At 38.0% G+C, this 21,554-nt stretch overlaps 2 protein-coding genes across 19 annotated transcripts in view; one reads left to right on the top strand and one right to left on the bottom strand.

Annotated features, from left to right (window-relative positions):
- The window catches only part of LOC136854167 (receptor-type guanylate cyclase Gyc76C-like), a 467,449-nt gene that overhangs the window by 2,572 nt on the left and 443,323 nt on the right, over window positions 1–21,554 (bottom strand). For all 18 annotated transcript variants that reach the window (XM_067130442.1, XM_067130444.1, XM_067130443.1 and 15 more), the window contains 3 exons: window positions 20,114–20,290; window positions 19,684–19,841; window positions 17,581–17,865 (listed from right to left, as the gene is read on the bottom strand). In XM_067130442.1, coding sequence (XP_066986543.1) covers window positions 17,581–17,865; window positions 19,684–19,841; window positions 20,114–20,290 — 620 coding nt within the window. The remainder of the gene's footprint in view (window positions 1–17,580; window positions 17,866–19,683; window positions 19,842–20,113; window positions 20,291–21,554) is intronic.
- LOC136854170 (uncharacterized) overlaps window positions 1–21,554 on the top strand; it is a 61,271-nt gene that overhangs the window by 22,521 nt on the left and 17,196 nt on the right. The window lies entirely within an intron of this gene.

Below are 21,554 nucleotides of genomic sequence, written 5' to 3'. Positions count from 1 at the left end.
TTACATGAAAAGAAAAATAAAGCAATTACAGTATTTACTGTACTGTACTTTGAAGATGAAACTTTGGATAACTGCCCCAGCATGCTTTTGATTAAATTTCTATCAGTACTGTATACAGAAAAGCTGGACAGCTAATCATCATCATAATAATTGTCAGTGGATGGAAGACCATATACAGAAATGCAATCATCATCATAATAATAATGTCAATGGATGGAAGACCATAATACAGAAATGCACACTGCTTAGCCTACTACTGAACCAGCAAAATTAGACACTACACTGTGGAGCCCTTCCATAATATGCTTCGAGAGCTGGCTGCTGAGGATCAGTGATGGATGGTTTCTACATCTCAAAGGGATCATTCTTTTTATACAAGTAACTTAGCAAATAATTACATAGCTAGCAGGAACAACAAATAATTACATACCGATTAGTTCCTACTTTATGCGGCAGCTCAAATTTTAAAAATTACGTAGCGCTCTTTTGTTTTGGGTGTAGGTAGCTTGCCCCACCCACTTTTGGGGAAGAATAGGTACAAGGTACAACACAGCTAAAGAGCTCAATTCGTTTCTGCCGGTCAGTGACTAATCATTGGTTGTTGAGCAGCTCTTTGGATTCGTTTTTTCACCGGATGGTTTCGATTTTCTCTTCATTTGGTGAAGTATTCTGTGTTTTTGGTAGCGCACTAATCTTAATTAACTAATGTTCAAGACTTTTCCGATTGTGACTTTACCTATTATGAATTTGTTTTTGACCTATTATGTCAGACTCTAGCTTGTCTAGTGTTAGGTACTGCAGTAAAAGGTGCAAGACCAGACTCACATTGGCTAAATATAACAGCCACACCATTTGTTGTTCTTGTAGGGAGCAAGTTTGCTCACCAGACGTTGATTGTGACAAATGTAAAGACTGGGATAAGGGGAAGTGGAAAATTTTGAATTCTCATTTGGAAAAACTTCAGTGTGACAGACTGAGGAAGGCAACCGCTATGGCAATGTGACAGACTGAGGAAGGCAACAGCTATGGCTGAAGCTAGAGCTTCCGCTAGTCAGGATAATTCTCCAAAAATAGATGTTGCTGATTTACCTGTCCCTTCAACACCTGTGACTGCCTTTCCCCGTATCTCCAGTCCTCCGACTATTCCAGTTACTCTGATCCCTGACTCCCATTCTTCCAAACCCAATGCCATTGCCAGCTTAGAAGCTCGTGTAGATCAGAAGTTTGATCTATTGGTTAATACCATTTCCCAGATTGGGAATTCGGTTAGTGTCTTGACGGACAAGTTTAACAGTGTTGGTGTTGGTGAAAGTGCAGTGTAGAGTGCAGTGTCAGTAGAGGTGGTGGCTACTTGTCCTACCGACGCTCCTAGACCTAGGTCCCTTCTAAACTCCCCTTGCTCACCTGGGAGGAAGCAAACTGGCAGTCCAAGGGAGGTCAGTAGGGTTTGGCCACGGGTAGTCACTTCCTCAACCGAGCCTTTTGTGCGGAACAGACATCCTGTTGGATGTGCATACCTTGTCGTTGAGAGACTTGGATTCGCAAGAGGCAAACAAGCACAGCAGGTGCTTTTCCAGTGTGTCAAGGCAGCAGAAAAAGCATGGTTCCTCAGTGGAGGATGACTTGCCTCTTGTCCGTAAGCGAGCCATGGAGAGGGCTCAAAGTCTGCTCCCTTCTGCAGTTTTTGGGAGCTCCCCAGTCAGGCTCTGCTTGCGCCTTCAGTGTCATCCGAGCACCCAAAGTCCAAGCGTTCAGTGTCCAAGCACCCGGGCTTTTTAAAGCGCCCAGTGTATGACAGTCCAGTGTATGAGTGCCCAGTTTCCGAGTATCCAGAAGCTGAGCGCCCAGTGTCTGAGCATCCTGTGCATGGCCGCCCAGTGTCTTAGTGCCCAGAGTCCGAGCGCCCAGCATCCGACCGTTCAGTGTTCGAGTGCCCCTTTTCGGTGGGCTCTTCTGTTGAGGTGCGTCCAGTAGGGCATTCAGTATCTAGCTTGACAGGTGCAATTTCTCCTGTTATTGAGGACCCATCTTTGGTGCCAATTCAAGGTTGGTTGGATAACATTTTGAGCCTCCTTCAGAAGCCTGCTTAAGTTTCACAGGTCCTTCAGGACCCTCTTATGTCACCTATTTCCTCAGAGGAGGAACATTTGAATGAGGAACAACCGACCATGAACTACTCGGTGCTTTTGAGATACTTTTTAGTCTGTTATCCAGTTTTCTTCTCTTCGGCGAGCCCATCTTTGGGTTCAGCTCTCTTGATGCGGCCTGTAGTTAACTTCCAAGCTGCCTCAATGGTGCTTTCCTCTTCCTCCAAGAAAGCTTTGGCCCGCATCAACAGCTGGTTGGCAGAGAAGGGAGATCTGGACAAAGCAGTTTTTTTTACACCACCTTGTTTAATATGACAAAAGTATATGTCATACTCCACTGGAGAAGCTCCTTCCTTGGGAGTTTCTGCCTCCTCTCAAGGGGACTTCTCCAGTCTCATCGATGCAACAAGTCATTCGGCGTTCTCCTCGGCTAGGATTTTGTTCATTACTTTGGAGTTAGATCACCTCATTAAAGATATCTTCAAGGTTTTTGAGGTCCTGAGTTCCCTCGATTGGACCAAAGGGGCTTCGGCCAAAAAGATTGAAGATTGCACCACTCTGCAGGAAAACTTCACTGCAGATCAGTTAGCGGTGCTTTCATGAGCTGACAGAGTGGTTAGAGATGGCGCCCAGGAGTTAGCAACCATTTTTGCAACAGGCCTTCTTAAGAAAAGATTGATGGTGCTCATTCACCACTAAAGGGGTCACTCCCTCTCAGAGATCGTCCCTCCTGTTTGCTCCTTTGAACAAGACACTAGTCTGTTCCCTCAAGCGACCTTGGAACGAGTTACAGCTGAACTTCAAAAGAAGTCGACTCAAGACTTGCTCGCGCAGTCAACCAAGAGATCTAGAGTCCCAATACGAGTACCTTCGACTTCTGCTGTTAGCATGGCCTTCCCTGTCTCAGCAGCCCTTTCGAGGAAGCTGAGGCTGCTTTCAATCCCGACCAATCTCTGGTCAGTACGACCTACCAAGAAGACTACAATCAAACCAACCACTTGCAAATGAGGACTTTCTTCCGTGTCCGTGGGAGGAAGGCTCCTCCATTTTTGGAGCAGATGGAAGGCCAGGAGCATAGAACCTTGGGTTCTAAAAGTTTTGAAAGAGGGCTATGCAAGCCCTTTCAGGGAGAAACTTCCCTTAGCAACCTCACCCATCAGCTTGACAGCCTACTCGATAGGCTTGGAGAGGTTTTCGACTGGCTCGAGAAATCTCAGCCCTACTCGACAAACAAGCTGTGGAGGTGGTTGAAGATCTAAGCACAGAGGGGTTCTACAACCGCCTCTTCATCATTCCAAAGTCATCAGGAGGATGGAGACCTGTCCTGGACGTCAGTGCTCTGAACTCCTTCATTCTAACAACCAAGTTCAGAATAGAAATGAACCAGTCAGTCCTGCAGAATAGAAATGAACCAGTCAGTCCTGTCAGCCATCTATCAGGGAGACTGGATGGTGACGATCGATATGCAGGATGTATACTTCCACGTTCCAGTAGACCCAGACTCCAGGAAGTTGAGGTTTGCCTTCCAGTTTCGGGTGCTGTGCTCCGGCCTCGCCACAGCCCCTCAAATTTTTGCCCGTGTTCTCGACCCTCTGGCGAGATGGCTGTAGCAAGAGAACCCTCCTCCATCTCAGTGTCTCTCAATCTTTACATCATCTGAAAGACTAAAAATCATTACAACATTCCAGTGCGTCCTCAACTTATGGCGCTTTTTCAGCAGTCAACAGCGTTTTACAGCTCCATAACTTGATGTTGCATCAAATTACAGCACCGTAAGCGCTGTTAACGGCAAGAATAGGCATCAAGTTCATGCGTTTACAGCACTGTAACTTATGCAACATAAAGTTATGGTGCCGTAAGCGCCATTAAAACAGCGATAACGGCGAAAAATCGACTTATGGCGGAAATCAACTTAGGGCGGGGTGCTGGAACAGATTCCCCGCCGTAAGTCGAGGACACACTGTAATAGTGTAGTCAAAAGAAAAACTGCTTGTTCAGAGAGAAAACAGTTCAGAACAGAAAACAGATGTAGAATAAGGATGTTCGATACAACGAGGCTGAGAAAATGTCTAAAAATAGACTGGTTGGCAGGCGAGAGAGGCCTCTCTGCTTGGGTGCATAATAGAAAAAAAGATATACTGTAACAATAAAAGAACAAACAGTAAGGCTAGGACCAAGCTGGGTTTGCATTATATCAAAAAGGCAAAACCAAGTTAGAGGGGAATTAAAGAGAAAGGCTCGTAGGATAAAATGAGCTGAAAAAACTATGTAGCAGAATGAAACTTGTTGCATTATTTCAAAATAGGCAAAATATCTCAAAACAAAAATTACATGAAAAATGTAGAGTAATAAAGAACTAAGTTGAACGGCAGTCAGCAGAAGGGACAACATCTGTCTCTGATGCAGCCAAAAGTAAAGTGAATGCACACCAACTGGATGGAGGGGATTCCTCTCCTTCCATTAGTAGCCAACTACCAACATCCACCTTGTTTCAAGTTAAATGGCAGGCTCCAGCTTGCACTGAAAGTAAATCCCCTATGCAAAGACCGAGGGACTGAGGGTTTGTATACGTGCAGGAAAAACTTATGTACAGTACAGTAAACCCCCTGTATTAACGTTCTCACGATTCGCGGACTCATGCATTCGCGGGTTTCTCTGTGGATATGTTCCACCATTATTCGCGGAAAATTCGCCCATTCGCAGTATTTTTCACTGAGAAATATTCACTAATTACTGTATTTTCATATAATTTTCATGAATAAATGCACTTTTTGTGATAGCACTATTAAAATACTCAGGTATAGGCATTTTTACAGGGTTTTTCTTGTGTTTAAACTATCAAAATGGGCAGTTCTAAGTGTTTTTAGAGGGGTTTTAAGTATTCGCGGATTTTAGCTATTCGCGGGGGTTGCGGTACACATCCCCCCTTGAATACTGGGGGTTCACTGTATACTGCAATTCCATAAAAAGCAAATAATAGTCTATAAAAAAGCAAATAATAGTCTAGTCTATCCTAACAGGTACTTTGTAATTATCATTCCATTTAAAGCAATTTACTCATTCAATTGCATCCAAAAATACGTGCACATACCTACTTATGCTTACAAGATATGTAAAGTACCGCATACAAAACCCATACAATTATAAAAAAAAAAAAAAATTGAGTCCTTTTAAATATTAGTAATCCTAAATTCTTTATGTGAGAGAGAGAGAGAGAGAGAGAGAGAGAGAGAGAGAGAGAGAGAGAGAGAGAGAGAGAGAGAGAGAGAGAGAGAGAGAGAGAGAGAGAGAGTCATAAGTGCATACTGTTTCCTCATGTGATGCAAAGTGCATAATGTTTCCTCATGTGATGCACAAAGAGGAAAGCATTGGTCACATGTGTACATAAGGTCACCATCCACCCTCACAGGTACAGCCATGAAAGCACTGGTCCACTGTCCCACATAACCCTGTTGTACTTACCGCATTTCTCCAGTAAGTACAAAGTATTTGATCATATTTATTGGACTCGGACGAGTCCATACGCAATGAAATCCATTAAGTTAAGGTGCCACTGTTTCCATAAAAATCTACAGCAAATCCATAGTTAAAACCCCTTTATTCTAAAATAAAAAAAGGTTGCTAATACAACTTACTTTAGATAAAATACAGACTTAAGAGAACCTGAAATGAAAATGTTAACTCGTACATTCTAGTACAAGGAAAATTATAAAAAAAAACTGTACTGTTAGTTGAATTATTACAATAAGTCATTATAAAATAAAAATTATACAAATACAACTGTACTACAATAAAGAAACCTGACTACTACAACACCACTGAAAGGAATGGGCAACATGCACTTAAACAGTCCACTTAGCTATACTTTAACTAGTAAATAGCAGACAAGGGCAGGCCTAGTTGACAGAAAACAAGAAATAAATTCTTAAAATCCCAAAAAGCCACAGCAAAGGCAGAGAAGTACTTCTAGAGCAGACTGCTAACACCAGGAAACACCAGTTTCAAGTGAACTAAGCTAGTGAAAACTGATAATAATGACAAAGAAAATAACGTTGCACTAACCAGGAATCAAACTGCCTACTAAAATGGCTAAAAACACTTTTACTGAAATTCACTGAAGATAGAAAGAAGCATGAAAATTAAATAATGAAGGCCAACTCTTGTAAAAAATTACTAGGGAGAACTTTGCTATTACTCAGCTGAAAGACGCACCAGAAGTGAGGTAGTTTCCTATTGACGACCTGTCAAGGCTGATGCACATGCACTAAATTACATGCATAAAGGAATTTAATTTTTTATGGAGAATGCAGTCCAGCCCAAAGGACACCTAATTTTCATACAAGAAAATAATGGATATAAAATAAAAAAAATCTTTGATAAAATTTTTAACTCTAAACTCTAAATCTCTTATTTCCCGCTGAACTCATAAGTAGCTGTGCAAAATGTTACCATGACTATTAAAAAACCATAAAATTTTGAACTCTAAATCTTGTCTCCTTTGTTCATAAACACCTATACAAAATAATGTTATCACAGCAATTGCATATATGTAGAATATAACCATTACTTAAAACTTTCTTTTATAAAGTATCAACAACAATAAAAATATATACAGTATTAGGAACGACTGTAGTGTGATTAATATTGTTCACAGACATAATGTCAATTTATTCCTCTAGATAAAAATAATTCATAGAATCCTTTTATAAACTTAACTTCAATCATTTATTCCCTAAACATGCTACCCCAATTAATATTAATTCACTACCAAATTTACAAAAAATATCTGTACAATAATAAAAGGTACTGTAATAACTTAGCTCACACAAACCTAAAAGAAATGGCACCAAGCTATATACTTGGTTTTTGAAAAAAGGGCTTTGTATGCTTTTAAGTATCATTATGATAGCATTGCAACATAGAAAATCTGTACGTGTACATTATTTGTATTCTAGATGTTCAGTATATGACAAAGCACAAATTTGTGACTAAATTAATGTGACTAAAAGGTAAGCCTAAATGATAAATTTACCTGCAAAGATTTAACCCTTTCACTGTGCAACACATATATTTAACATTATAATGTTTGAAAATTACCTATTTCATTGTTGCAAAATACAGTTCAATGGTTATAACTCAGATTTATAAAAGCTTTTCAAAATTTTCATTGCAACATCAATACTAAAATTTTGGCTTTTGATCTGAGCTGACCTGACCTTGACAAAATTAACAGTGGGTGTATCAAGGTTTAAAAAAAATTGGGGGAGAAATATTTACTTACTTACACTAGAGTACCTGCCTACCATAAAAATTCACTGAAAAAAAGGAGACAGAAAAATTGGCTTTTTGGTGACAAAAAATGGGTAAAGGACAAGAATATTAGGGGAAATTAATGATCAAACCTAACAGTTCTTAAAATAATTAATTGAAATAAAAAAAAAAAATGGGAGGGAGAAGGTAGATTACTAAGATGATAATCCTATTGCAGTATAGATCCACCTGAATGTTTTGTGTGTGTAACTTTCACCACCACCCAATACTTTATGGCTAGAAGATGAACTGGTCCATTCTAGAGTGGTACCAGCATCCGCATGGTCAGGAAGACAGGTCAATGGCTCCTGTAAAGCCTGCAGAATGCAGATATCTTTGCCAGATGACAGGGCTAAAAGTGGAGTTTACTACCTATTTATTGGTTTTCCAACTTATATTACTGGAATATGATGGCTTGGGTACAAAAACAGTAGTGTGTTAATACTGGTTATAACTGGCAAAAACAATACAGACAGTCCCTGGGGTGTGTCGGGGGTTCCGTTCCAACGCCGCGCTGTAACGCAGAAAACTATGTAACCGGAACATCACAAGAAAAATGTATAAAAATGAGAAATAAAATGATGAAAGCCTTGCCTTTAATCCTGTGGGTGTACTGTACAGTATTATACTTGCATTCTGATGTGGTGTGTATCAAAACTCCTCCAAAATTTGCTTTATATTGTAGTTGTATGTACTTTTACTGTTCTGTCACGGCGTAAGATGACTACGTAACTGCAGAACATCCGCTGTAACCCGGAACCAATTTTTATATGAATAGATTTGAAAAGCAATGTAAACTCGGAACAACATAACTCGAGTCTGATGTAACCCCGGGACTGCCTAATGATGTTATTACAATACCAAATAACATATCAATGTTGCCATCTTGTGTTCATGAGGACACGGTTGTGGCATGATTACTGCACTGACAGCAGCAGCAGCCCATCCTGTTCACGTAGACCTTGTTAGTGAAAGTGACTATAGTAAACCATGTGTCATTCAAGAATTTTTAAATGCAGTTTCTATGTTAGTAATATATACCATTCATTTTACAAGATCTATGGGTTGAAGCATCTAGTGCCATGATGAAGAACATGAGCAGATGGATTATCAGTTGTAAAACTGAGCAGCATTTCCACTGACTGTTCATGGCATCATGGAGGAACATGAACAAATGGATTATCAATTGTAAAACTGAGCATCATTTCCACTGACTGTTCATGGCAATCTTGTTTTACTGTTAATCATTCACATCATTCTTCATCTGACCAGAGGATTGCTTACTGTGTATAGTAACTCATAAAAGGCTGAATGTGGATCCATCAGGGTTAAAAGAATGTTTCAGTAAGAATAAATAGTGCCTTGGTGGAGTCTGTCTTATATTCACAGTTACCACTACTACTACTACTACAGATTGTTTGTAAATTATAAAATACAGAAAAGGCAACCAAAATGTCCTGCTTAGAGATACTGACTGTGAATACTGAACAAATATATACAAAGTATGCCCCTAACAGACAATCATGAAAAGAGAGGAAAAAATATGGAATCAATGTCACTTAAGCAACAGTTATTCATAAAAGAACATAAAGAAAGAGGGTCTCCTGCCAAAGTAACATGGGCACTTCAAGTATTAGCCATTTTACTTTTGAGGTTAAGAATTTTTATTTATTCTCACAACTCACCTAAAGAGGTGAGCTGTTCTAGTTTCAACCCCAATCTTCTTTCATGACAGGGGTGCCTTAACACCTCCAAATATTAATTGGGATTTCTTCTCTTAGGGGTGCCTTAACACCTCTAAATATTAATCAGGATTTCTTCTCTTAGTCTTTACAGATGTAACTCTTGTTCCTATTTTGGCAACTGTTTAGGCTTAGGCAACGACATAGCAGGTGCCATCATTCATGGCATAACTGTTTGATCCTGTAATGGATGATACTGGTCAAGCAAATTCTTGTTGACAGTACTGTATTGATGTGGTGCAGTCCCAATGACAAACTTTGTCTGCCATGTTCCTGCTGGCAGTGTCAGTATGCTGTGCTCATACTAATGAAACTGGCATGTTATGGCCCAGTGACAGTGACAGTACTGGTTTGCCACAGAAGGATCCTCAGCTTTCTGCCATTGTCACAAATGGTACTTGCAGTGTCACTGTAAGAATCTTTCAAAGTGAACTAATTGGCTTTGTCACACTGAACAGCTTTGTCCCTGCTACAGAATTAACGATGCCAACCCTTCAGGAATGCTGAAAATGTCTAGGCACAGTGAGAAGCAAACTGTTGTGCAACAAAACTTTATGTCCTTACAACCCAGTAAGATCTCAAAGATTCACAGATGGAAACATGAGCTCACAACTTTCACCTACAGGGGAGATGTTTGTATATCGTAATTGTAAGAGTCAGTACTGCCATGTGATGATTCTATATTTTCCAAGATGAAGACACACTATTCTCCTGTTTAATTCAATTAGAACTCTGAAAGCAGCTGGTACCATGTCTTGCCCTTGGTTCATGGGCATTCACAAAGCACATCTACCAAACAATCATCAAAGATATAAAAATCAATAATATTATCTCACAAAGTTCATGACAAACTTGGTCATTGCAAAAAATTAAATAACATTACTCATAAAAACAAGCACAAAGACACTAAGAATAGTATTGAAGATACACAGTACTCTACAAAACAGAATGAAGAGTGTACAAAAATAAAAATATAGAAGCACAAAATGGGAAGACCCTACTATTAAAGCTAGAAAAGAATTAACCACCAGCTCTCAAAAATTAGTCTCTAACACATGCCTAATGCAGTACCATGTACATAACTAACACAGTCTACTAAAAGTTATTGTTTAAGAATGTCAAAAGCCAAAATTTTATTACAAAAAGTTTTTGCAAGAATATTTAAATGTAGAAACTGCAATTATCAAGATTTTAAATACTGCATGAGGAACCATGTCATAATAAACTGCATAATCAGAGAGTTAGGGTTGAATATCTGACACTACAGTGTGAAACTATCACATAAAGCAGATAATTTTTTGCTCTTACTACCAATAATTATCAATAGTGTTCCCAACGTCTCATGGTTGCTCTATTGTATCAAAATGACGAATCAATAATTTTCTTGACTTACAATTTCTTTCTTGATCAATACTATCAGAAGTCCTAAAACCTGTGAATGGTTTACATCAATTATTAAGTTATAATAATAAAAATTACATTTTTACTTGGATGCAGCCTTGAAAAGGCAACAGCTTTTAATAACCAAAATTATTCTACAAGTAATAACTCAGTCAATGACATGTTAGGAGATGACTGACAATTCTAACACCAATAGAGTGCTGCTGACAAGTCTTAAGTTCTCCCACTGGATAATAACTTTATGGTCGTTCATTTCAATAAAGCTGTCACCACTCTTACTGTCTATATTTTCAGAAAAATTAATTAAATGAGAAAGCATGTGCTTGCTGTAAAGCAAGATTTATCTTTGAATAATTACTTTTCAATAAACCTTGTGATATACAGTATTTATGCAAGGGCACTGAATTATACCACAATATATTTCACAACTGCTCTTGAAAAGACTTTGAGCAAATCTAGCGTTCCCTGGTTGGACTTCAAAGGTACTGTCACTGGCCCTTTTGTCAGTGATTAAAACTGCAGTAATGTTCTACCTAAACCTCTTAAACTATTTTCAATTTAGTTATATTAGAAAATAAAGATTAAAGATTCACCAATCAAGCAGTAACAAGTGTAATGTGTTACATTTTTAAATAACTATTAAACTATATGTAAAATATGGTAATGTTAGAGATGATCACAATCTGAATGATTACTCCTGAATAATATTGGTATTTATGTAGTTTTATGTACCATATTTAAAGTTATATTTTAGAAAAATAAAAAAAAATTTCAGTTTCAGTATTTAAACGTAATCTTGAGAACTAAATATTCAAAGAAAACTAAAAAAAAATCATCTGGGTCTTTATGGAAATATCCTGTATAAAGCACTTCATTCAACTACAAATTGATATGACCTAATATGGAAAGAGTTGAAATGCATTAAATCAGGAAAGTTCTGGAATCAAAGTTGCTTCATAACCCCTATGATAATGGGTAAATGTTTTTTCTGTGTGCTGATTGATGTTTATGGTAGAAACAATTTTTTTTAACACACATCTTTCAGCTAGTGTAACTTGAAATTACCCTAGTGTTTTAAATAACTGTTAATAGCAACATTACTGAAGCATGGTTTCTTATTGTGTACCACCAGTTTCTTCCATTTCAAAATGTTTATCTTCATAAGATAACACTCCTTTTTTCATTTAAGATAACACTCCTTGTTTAATTTATTTTACCTTCCCAACATCAATGATACTGCTTATCCACTGGAAGTGTTAGAAATACTAACAAGAAGCAAGATACCCCTCAAGTAGGACGCCTTGATGAGGTGAATGCTAAGGGGCCCTGGCCTTTGGGCTCAGGTCCTGGTGAATCATCCTACGTAGTTTTTGGTTTAAATGGCTTGGACATTTCCACAATCGCAAAATTTTACTGCTTAGGTAAACCTGAGAAGGGATCGTTTTTTGGAAGGGGTTTGCATTCGAAGCTAATTGTGGGAGTTGTGGTGGTTGAATCGCCACCCAATATGGTTTGGACCTAAGAGATAGTGACTAGATTCTCCCATTGCTATCTTGGAGGCGGAACCATCTCTGGGGATCAGCCCATCAGAATCTGGGGGGGCCGCTGGCTGGTTTGTTTTTGGAGTTGGGACTCCTGGCTTTTGTCCGGAAGCCTACCAGTACATTCGGAGTGAGACAGTCCCCATTAGTGGGGGCAGAACTCCCAGCAGGCAGACTGGCTCATATCTGGGCCACTGCAAGCGTATTGGTGCTATCCAGAAAGGTTAGGGTATGGGGTGGACTGCTGAGAGTCAACTCTCACTTGTGCCATTTATGGAGAAGGCAATATAACCAAGCAGTTTTGGGTGGTGGTTGAGCCGGTTTGTATGTGTGTGCATGCTCAGCATCTTGGGGTCTCTTCACGGGCTTGGCAGTAGAAGCTGCCTGGTTTTCCCTTTCTGATGTGCTGTTGGGGTCTGCATGGGGGCTCTTGGGTGTCGGGTGTGCACTTTTTGGACTTCTGCATGCGGACTGGTTTAAGTTTATGGATTTGGATATTAGTTTTCCCTCCCCTGGATCCAACGACTTAACGGCACTGGCAATGACTTCTGGCATGAAAATGAATACGAGTCTGACTGTCAGACAGAACCAAATACTGAGACACCAGGTGTTAGTAAATCTGGTGGATCTGATTCAAATAATAGAGTCCTTTATTGCACTAATGTAGGCTTGTCATTAGATTATGAAGGTTTATACAGTGAAGTAAAACAATTTGGCAAAGTGGAAAGAATTAAATAAATTCATTCACCTTTTCATTATCAATCACATCATTAATTTATATATTTCATCTTCATCGCTGCCCTGAATAATCCTGATGGGTTCGTGCATTTGGTCATCTTCAAGGCCTAAATTTCATAATCAATCAATTTAGAATAAGATATGCAGTCATTTTCTGCTTTTGTTAAATTTTCCTCTCCCTTGGAAGCTAGTGAGGCACAACAGAGACTCCACGTCCACATTCCAAATGATTCAGTTCTCAGCACGAAAGTGTTTTTGGTGAAAACTTAAATGATGAGTCATTTGATCTTATTCCTGAGACTGAAGAACATGGACCAGCCCCATGTACCAGAGCTCTTCCTCCCCCTTTATGGCATGTTGCTATCTACAAGGAGGGAGGGAAAAGTTTAATAAAAGCTGCTGAATGTATTGAAAGCAAGGCTGGTTCCATTCCCATTGGAAATGTAAAATGCTATGGAAAGAACCTTCTAATAAAAGCTGGTAATGAGACTCAAGCAATTCTGCTATCTAATTTTAAACCTCCTGAAAGTGGAAATATTGAATGTATTTCATCTCTCAGACTCTTTAACACACTAAAAAGGGTATTTTTCTTAAAAGACTTGCATGTTTTAAAGAGGAGGAGATTCTCCATCAGTGTCCTCCTTGTGTATCTCATGTAAAAAAACTGGGTGGGGATGCAGCCATCCTTTTAACCTTCTCCTCCAATTACCTACCTGATACCATCATTGTTAACCATGAGAGGTTGCAGGTTAAAAAATATAAAAGAAATCCCAAACAGTGTTGCAAGTGCTTTGAATATGGCCACATTCAAAACTCTTGTGATAACAATAAAAGATGTTCTGTGTGCTCTGCAGAGCACGATAATTTTGATGAGTGCAAAGCAGCCCAATACTGTTTTCAGCCCGATACTGTTTTCTATGTAAGGGTGATCACACTCCAAATTCTAGGGTTTGCCCCAGATATAGATTTGAACAAGAAGTGTTGGCAGTGGCTGATAACGAACATATCAGCATTAGCGAAGCAAACAAAAGTGCCAACTCTACCTATGCTTCTGTAATAAAACTTATGAAAAATTCCAGCAATGTAAGGCCACCAGTAACTGCATCTGATAGTAGATATCACAAACCTACTATTCCTCGGACTGTAAATAATAATGAAAATCTCCAAACTGGTCAGAAACTTTTGTCAGAAAGTGCTTTGGAGTCCAGTACCAAAAATTATACTTCTAAAAGCACAGAAAATTTATCTTCCAAAGTCGATACAAATGCCACCTCTACAATACCTGCCAATTCATCTCTAAAAATAAGTGTGCCAAAATCAAGTAATAATTCAGGAAGATGTTCTTAAAAAAACTTCAAACAAAAATAAGCTAAAGGAGCAATCCCAATTAGATATAGCTAGTTCAGAGCCATCAGTCGTCACAGCCACAAACAAAAATAATAACAAAGCTGCAATTACAATTACCAAGAAGCACACGAGAAATACTTCCCCAAATAATGATAGCTTTACAATAAAAACTTCAAATGGGTTCAGTGTTTTAGAAGAGATCTCTCCTCCTAGAAAGGCGATTCCAAAAGTAGATTCAGAACAAAAACATCTGAGTTCAATTCAGTCTTGCTGCCCTAAGACAAATAAGATTAGTGGTGCACAGAATCACAGTAGAAATTCTGAACATCAGGATCATAATAAAAAATATGAAGATCAACCAAAGACCCTGAAGCTCCAATTCAAATGAAAAGGGATTAAGAAAACAATTTCTTATAAAGGAGAATTTCCCACTCACCCTAGGAACAGTACATCTCCTGCAAGGAGTGAGAAGTAGGACATCTTACCACCTTTGCATTCATGCTCAATATCCTTCGGTGGAACTGTAAATGTCTCAGAGCCTGCACAGAAAACCTTAAAGTTTTAATGCATGAATTCAATCCAGGGATTATATGCCTGCAGGAAACAATGTCAGACAACTCTCCTTATAATCCTGGCCTAAATTATTCAATATTTAAGTCATGTCCCCCAATTGTGATCGTGCCCATGGAGGTGCTGCAATTATTATTATTAATCTCTATGGCACTCCACAACTCAATTAAATACAACTCTACAAGCTGTTACTATTTCAGTCATTTTGGAAAAGAGGATAACATTCTGCTCCTTATACCTTCCACCATACCTTGCTTTTAACATTGGAGATATTCAGTCCTTAATTAACCAACTTCCAGCTCCTTTACTTCTCCTAGGTGATTTTAATACCCACAACCCCCTTTGGGGAAGTCGGTTTTTAAACAGTAAAGGGAAATTAATTGAAAACCTTATTGACAGGAATGATGTTACCCTATTTAATAATTGGTCAATGACTTTCCACAACATTCATGATAATCATTTCTCTGCACTGGACCTTAGTATTTCTTCAACAAGTATCCACCTTGATTTTAATTGGTCTGTTAATGAAGATTTAAATGGAAGTGATCACTACCTGATCCATTTGAAATATGCTCTAAATGTTCCATCTGAAGTTTTACCCAAGTGGAAGGTAGAGGACGCAGACTGGGATATATTCAGCAAGGGTGTCAATGTAGATAGGGAGTTTGAGTTCTTTCATTCTCATCTAGTTCCCTATGATTACTTTATTGAATCTACTTTGAAGAGTGCTGAAGGCTCGATTCCAAAAACAAAAGGCAAACCTTGTAGACCTGCAGTTCCCTGGTGGAATAAGATGTGGTATTCTGAGGAAAGTGACTAGGAAGTACTACAGATGTTACAAAACTAGCGGCTCCCCTCAGTCTATATTAATCTACAAGCGTGTTTTCGCCAAGCAGCGGCGCTTTTATAAGATAGCCAAAAGAGAATGTTGGCTTTACTATATTAAAAGAATAAACTCCAAGACCCCATTAAGAGTGGTGTGGCACAAAATAAGGAACTTACTGGAAAATTTGTTGCGCCACCTTTACCCTCATTAAAAATATGACACTCTAATCACAGAGCCCACTGAAGTTGCCAATGAGCTAGGAAAACACTTTTCTAAAGTTTCCATCCCTAACAATTATTCTCCAGAATTTCAAAGAATTAGGAATTCCGAAATGACTCCGAAATTAATTTGATTCTGGAAAAACTGAATCATACAACTACAAATTTTCCTTGAGAGAATTTTGTGAGGTGCTCTCCTCAAGTGAATCCACAGCTCCATGTGAGGATACAATCATATATGAAATTCTTAAACACCTCCCAGATTATGCCAAAAAATATTTACTCCAGATTATAAACAAAATATGGGAAACAAATTTTACCCCCAAGGACTGGAAAACATCCATAATTGTTCTTACTGAAAAGCCTAATAAAGATGCTTCCCAAGCCACCAGCTATAGACCAACAGCTTTTCCAGCTGTGTGTGTAAGCTGATGGAGAAAATGATAAATACTACGACTAGTTTGGCACCTGGAAACCAAAGGATTAATATTGCCATTTCAATTTGGTTTCAGGAAAGCTGCTCCACCCTTGATCCCTTGCTGAGGCTGACCAACCAAATCCAGCAAGGATTCGCCAAACAATGTCAGACCATCAGCATATTTTTTTACTTAGAGAAAGCATATGACACCACCTGGAGAATTGGCAGAGAAAGCATATGACACCACCTGGAGAATTGGCATCAAGAAACAATTGCACAAGATGGGTGTATATGAAAGAATGATCAGGTTTTTTATATTCCTTTTTAGCAGACAGATTTTTAAGGTAAGAGTGGGAAACTCCCTCTCCCAACTTTTTATGCAGGAGGAAGGAGTTCCCCAAGGAAGCCTTTCAAATGTAACACACTTTTCAGTGGCAATAAATAGTGTGGTTGAAAAAATCTTGCCCCCTGTTAAATGCTCGCTTTTTGTTGATGACCTTGCAATATACTGCACGGGATATGATTCCTTGTATGTATGTAAACATTTGCAAAGGTTTATTAATGCTATTACTAAGTGGGCTGATGAGAATGGTTTCAAATTCTCCTCTTCGAAAACAGCTGCAGTAAGATTTACCAGGTGCCAGTGTGTCAAAGAGGTTCCCACACTTAATCTAAAAGGGTCTATCCTTCCTTACAAAAATGAAGTAAAATTTTTGGGGATGACTACTGACCATACATTAACATGGGCCAGCCACATAAATGCCCTAAAGATTAATGTTAAACAATCTTTGAATATTCCAAAGATTGTTTCTGGATTTAGTTGGGGCACTGATAAGAAATCCAATCTAAGGCTATATGACTGTGTCAATCTAAGCTAGACTATGGCTGTCAAATTTATTCCTCAGCTTGTAAAACCAAGGTAAAGAAACTGGATGTTGTACACAACATGGGGTTGAGAATATGCTTAGGGGCTTTTAGAACTTCGCCTGTTGAAAGCATGTACGCCGATACAGATCATTTTCCCCTTGGTCTAAGAAGGCAAGAGCTTGGATTGCAATACGTGGCTAGAATGAAAAGTGCTCCCAAAAATCCCTCCTTTCAAGTACTAAAGGAAACGAGTATGACAACGGGAAATGAATTATTAATTTTGTAAGTGTGTTTCACAAAAACTATTTTGTTTTGGTTTGCAACATACTGAAGATCTCATAACAAAATGATAATCTGAACTTATAGTATACTGATGGTCCTTTTCTAGTTTTGCAGAGGACAGAATACATAAATTTGGATTACAGGACATCAACTGTTACTACAATGATCTGATTAGAGCTGGGGAAGACAAAATAGGTAGAAAATTTTTGACAAAAACACATGTAAATACTTACCTTGGAATGCTTGCAGTTCTTCCACAAGTAGAAGACAATCTGGGACTGCGTCTTCTATATTCATTATCACAGCCATTATTTTGTGACAAAAATGGTTGTGCTGGTTCATTGCATTCAGGTTTCCTTTGAACTGCATTTTGTAATGCAGAATTAAGCCAAAAGGTACGGACTTCTCCTTTGCCTTTCATAGTGACTAGACCTCTTTCTTCTATTTCATAACCACCAAGATTCTCTAGGGCCTTTCTACATTCTTGTGAAATGTGTATTCTTAAAGGTTCACCATTGCTGTTATGTAATAAAGAAAAATAAAACATCATTAAACAGAAAAGTTGGTTATGGGCACAGGTGCAAAGAAACTTGCCATAAAATAATAGCTTTGCATCTTTATTACCACCACACTTGAAATAATCTTGAAGAATTTTTCAAGAGAATTTCTTTGAAAGAGGTCCAGTTCTTACTATCGTACAAAACAAGTAAAACTTCTTTCTGTCCTTTACATAAAAAAACAAGTCATTCATACTGTCATGGGAAAATGCAGAGCATACACTAAAAATACTTTAATAACCAGGACGATAAATCCTGGCTGTCAAAGACGGAACTCTTCTCTTTAGTCTGACTGATATTTACATAATAATAATAAAGTGGTTTTAAAGACTGAAATCTTCCTGATATTCCAACTGGTTACTATACAATATTTGTTTGGGACATCACTGGTTGGGACATGTTCAATTTACTTATGATATAGAAGTGAATAAATAACTTGTGTTAAAACCTTGCAAATTAATATGAAACTCTACTGTTTTTAGCAGCTTGCCTCTGTGCAGATGCATGTCTTTGAAAATGTTGGACCAGTTCAATGTCTCAGTAACTTGGGATCCGACCAGAGGAGGCCTTTTGATACTAAAACTGTAGGCTCAAGGCTCTGTCAGTTTTAGTTCTAAAAATAACCAAATTATAAATACATCACAAGAAGTTTCACGACTAATGGAGCTGGAATTAGCCTTTTCCAAACTGATTCTAAGGATTATTGATTCAAATTTATTTTTCTTCTTGTGGAAACTCCCTCTGCCTGCATCCTTCTGTAATTATCCTTCCTTGACCTAGGTTACTACTGGTAGTGTGGAAAGCTGCCCTGAATTATTCCTCTGCAAATAGAGATCCTACCACATAAAAAGACTTGGTGAGATCTCAGGAATGTAATCGTGACTCACTGAATCTACCCAGACAAAAATGGAAATGAACCTTGTTAACCTTGTGAAATGTTCTCTGTCACATATGGTCATTTTAATGATGAGGATCCATTCTTACCAAAATCAAGAAGTTTTATAACCAAGAAGGAATTTAAGGCATATGGTCCCTCAGGGATTCTCCAAGAGTGCAGCTCGGTTTATCAGGATAGCAAAGGTATTAGGGAAGTAAAAAATGGTTAAGAATTAATGAAGTGAGAAAGTTAGTTGCTGAGATGAACTGTTTGCCTGTAACAGGAATGGTTGAAAGGATGGGGAATAGAAAAATACAGCAATGCATTAGCAAGAATAGCATCCCTGAAGAGATAAATTAGATGGATTCTGAAGGTGTATAATCAAGTAGAGAATGGGAAACAACAGGCATGTCTGAAGGGCATATAATATGCATTTCTAAGAAAGAAGGAAAGGAAGACCTAGAAAGTAAGAGTGCATGACAATAAAAATGGCTGTCACATTTACTGCAACACAGCTTGACACATTTAACAAATACATACTAGTGTTGAAGTGGCTGTGAGGTTAACATGTTGTCAAACATGAGATTTATTCTAGTTTCACCAGCAGCATATAATTGGACAGCTTGGTAAGAAGAGACCAAAAGGAACAGGTGAAAAGTGTAGGAGGCAGAGAGAAAATGCAGTTGGGGCCAGAGGGACACTGCAAATAAACTTTAGTACTCCTTACAGTATGTCACACAAAGCACACTTTTAGTGATAACCAGACCCCCTGCAGGGGATCTCACAGCAAGACAAGTCACACAGATTTGCAACTTTTTCTGAAGTTATCATTTCCTTGGGGCAATGGTTAGTGTGAAGTAATATGCTTTCATGTCAACAGTATCATCATCTATAATAATTACCTTTCCATTCTTGATGCTGTATTCACAGTGTCTCCAAAGAGACAATACCTTGGCATAGTTACACCAACTACGCCTGCCATTACTGGTCCAGTATGAAGACCAATGCGCAGTTGCAGCTTCATACTTGGACGGTGTCGTATTTGAAAATTCTCTTTTACCTGTGCAGAAAGGGAGGAAACAGGTAAAATATAAAGCACACTTGAATTATTCACATGGTAAGCTAATACAAACCAAGCTCTGAGGTAAGAACATTTTTTTTAAATGATGTAACCTTTATCCTTTTTAATGAATCCTTTAATAGTGACATACCTGACATAAAATTGATTGGTACTATATTCATGCTGACAATTAAAAAAAATAAGCAAGAACTCGTTAGCATAGTAATTGTTTTCAGAATTTAACTTGGTCATTAAAACATAGAGGAACTTACCTCGTGCAGCAACTCAAGAGCCATGGATGCAATTTCTCCTGCATGTTTCCCACCATTAGGTTTAGGAAGACCAGAAACTACCATATAGGCATCACCAATGGTTTCAACTTTGTACACATCATACCAACATATGATGCCATCAAATAATGTGTATAAATCATTGAGGAACTCCACAACCTGATGATATAAAATAGAAACATTAAACTGAAAACTTTCTACAATATTTCAAAACTTAACCCATGAAATCTAAGTTGATCAAATTAAACCGTAAAAGGAAATACAGTATCTGAACTTTGGTGAATGACTTTCTGCTTGGTGTTCCAGTGGTCAAAACAGGCGATACACTTTAACCCCATGAATATGAAGTTAATGGTTGCTGGTCTAGGATATAAAATCTATATACAGATATTGCCGCTCTTACTGCAATTACTTATCTGGAAGTTAGCAGCTTTGTTTTTTAAACTAGACTGGTTGAAATGGTGATTTCCTTTTTCCCAGTGATGACAATCTTGATTTAGTCCATCAGTAGAGGTTGTCCTGATTAGCCATCTTCCAAAAGCTCATTCAAAATGAAACTTCCAGGAGCACCTTTAGTGCCTGAACCCAAAGAACTTTTATACACTACTCATTTTGCAGAAAATGAGCATCAACATTCAGTTGAGGTGCCACACTGTCACACTTCCTAGTATATGTACTGAAAAACTGGAATGGTGCTCCTAACTGTGTTTAGTGATACAAATGTTCATCAGTTTATAAGAAGCAATACTGTACTATTTAAAAATCCCTTGAACCATTGCCTAAGTCTTTCTAAACTGTCTTTCATTTTTTTCTTTGGTCGTTAACTTATGTCCATTCATTTGTTATTTCTAACTCTGCTTCTTTCACATATGGGACTTCTAATTGGCAGAATCCTGTTTGGCAAGTCAATAACCTTTCTGTCTATTTCCATATTAATGTTTACAGTTAAAAGAGAAAAATAAAAATAATAATAATACTGTAATGTTCAGATTCCAAATGATGTTTGGCAGATATCAGGCCCCTTGAATTCAACTTTACAAATTTTGAGGATTTTTGGAAAGTGTTTCATTCAACATCTTTCAAAATACTGTATTGTCTGAGAGCTGTTGATATTTTTTTGTAATTAAAGTATAGGAATGAAAATGTAAATTCCAAGTAAAATTGTACAAAACAACCATCATTTTACTGTATAAAGGTGCTAGAATGCAGTATCTACACAATTAAATTATTAAACTAGTGATAATGAAATTGCACTACTTTTCAGAACTTTAAAATGTTTCCTACACAAAAGGCTCACTAAAGCTCTCAAGATAGTCAGCAATGGTGTTGATAATAAATGCTGACCAAATCTGCAAATGAATTAACAGCAACCAAATAAAATAAAATGAATTGATTCATGCTGATAGCAAAACGTACACACTAC

Source organism: Macrobrachium rosenbergii, chromosome 28 (genome assembly GCF_040412425.1).
Source record: "Macrobrachium rosenbergii isolate ZJJX-2024 chromosome 28, ASM4041242v1, whole genome shotgun sequence".
NCBI lineage: Eukaryota > Metazoa > Arthropoda > Malacostraca > Decapoda > Palaemonidae > Macrobrachium > Macrobrachium rosenbergii.
Note: the sequence above shows the minus strand (reverse complement) of the source record. Positions and strands in the feature narration are given on the sequence as shown.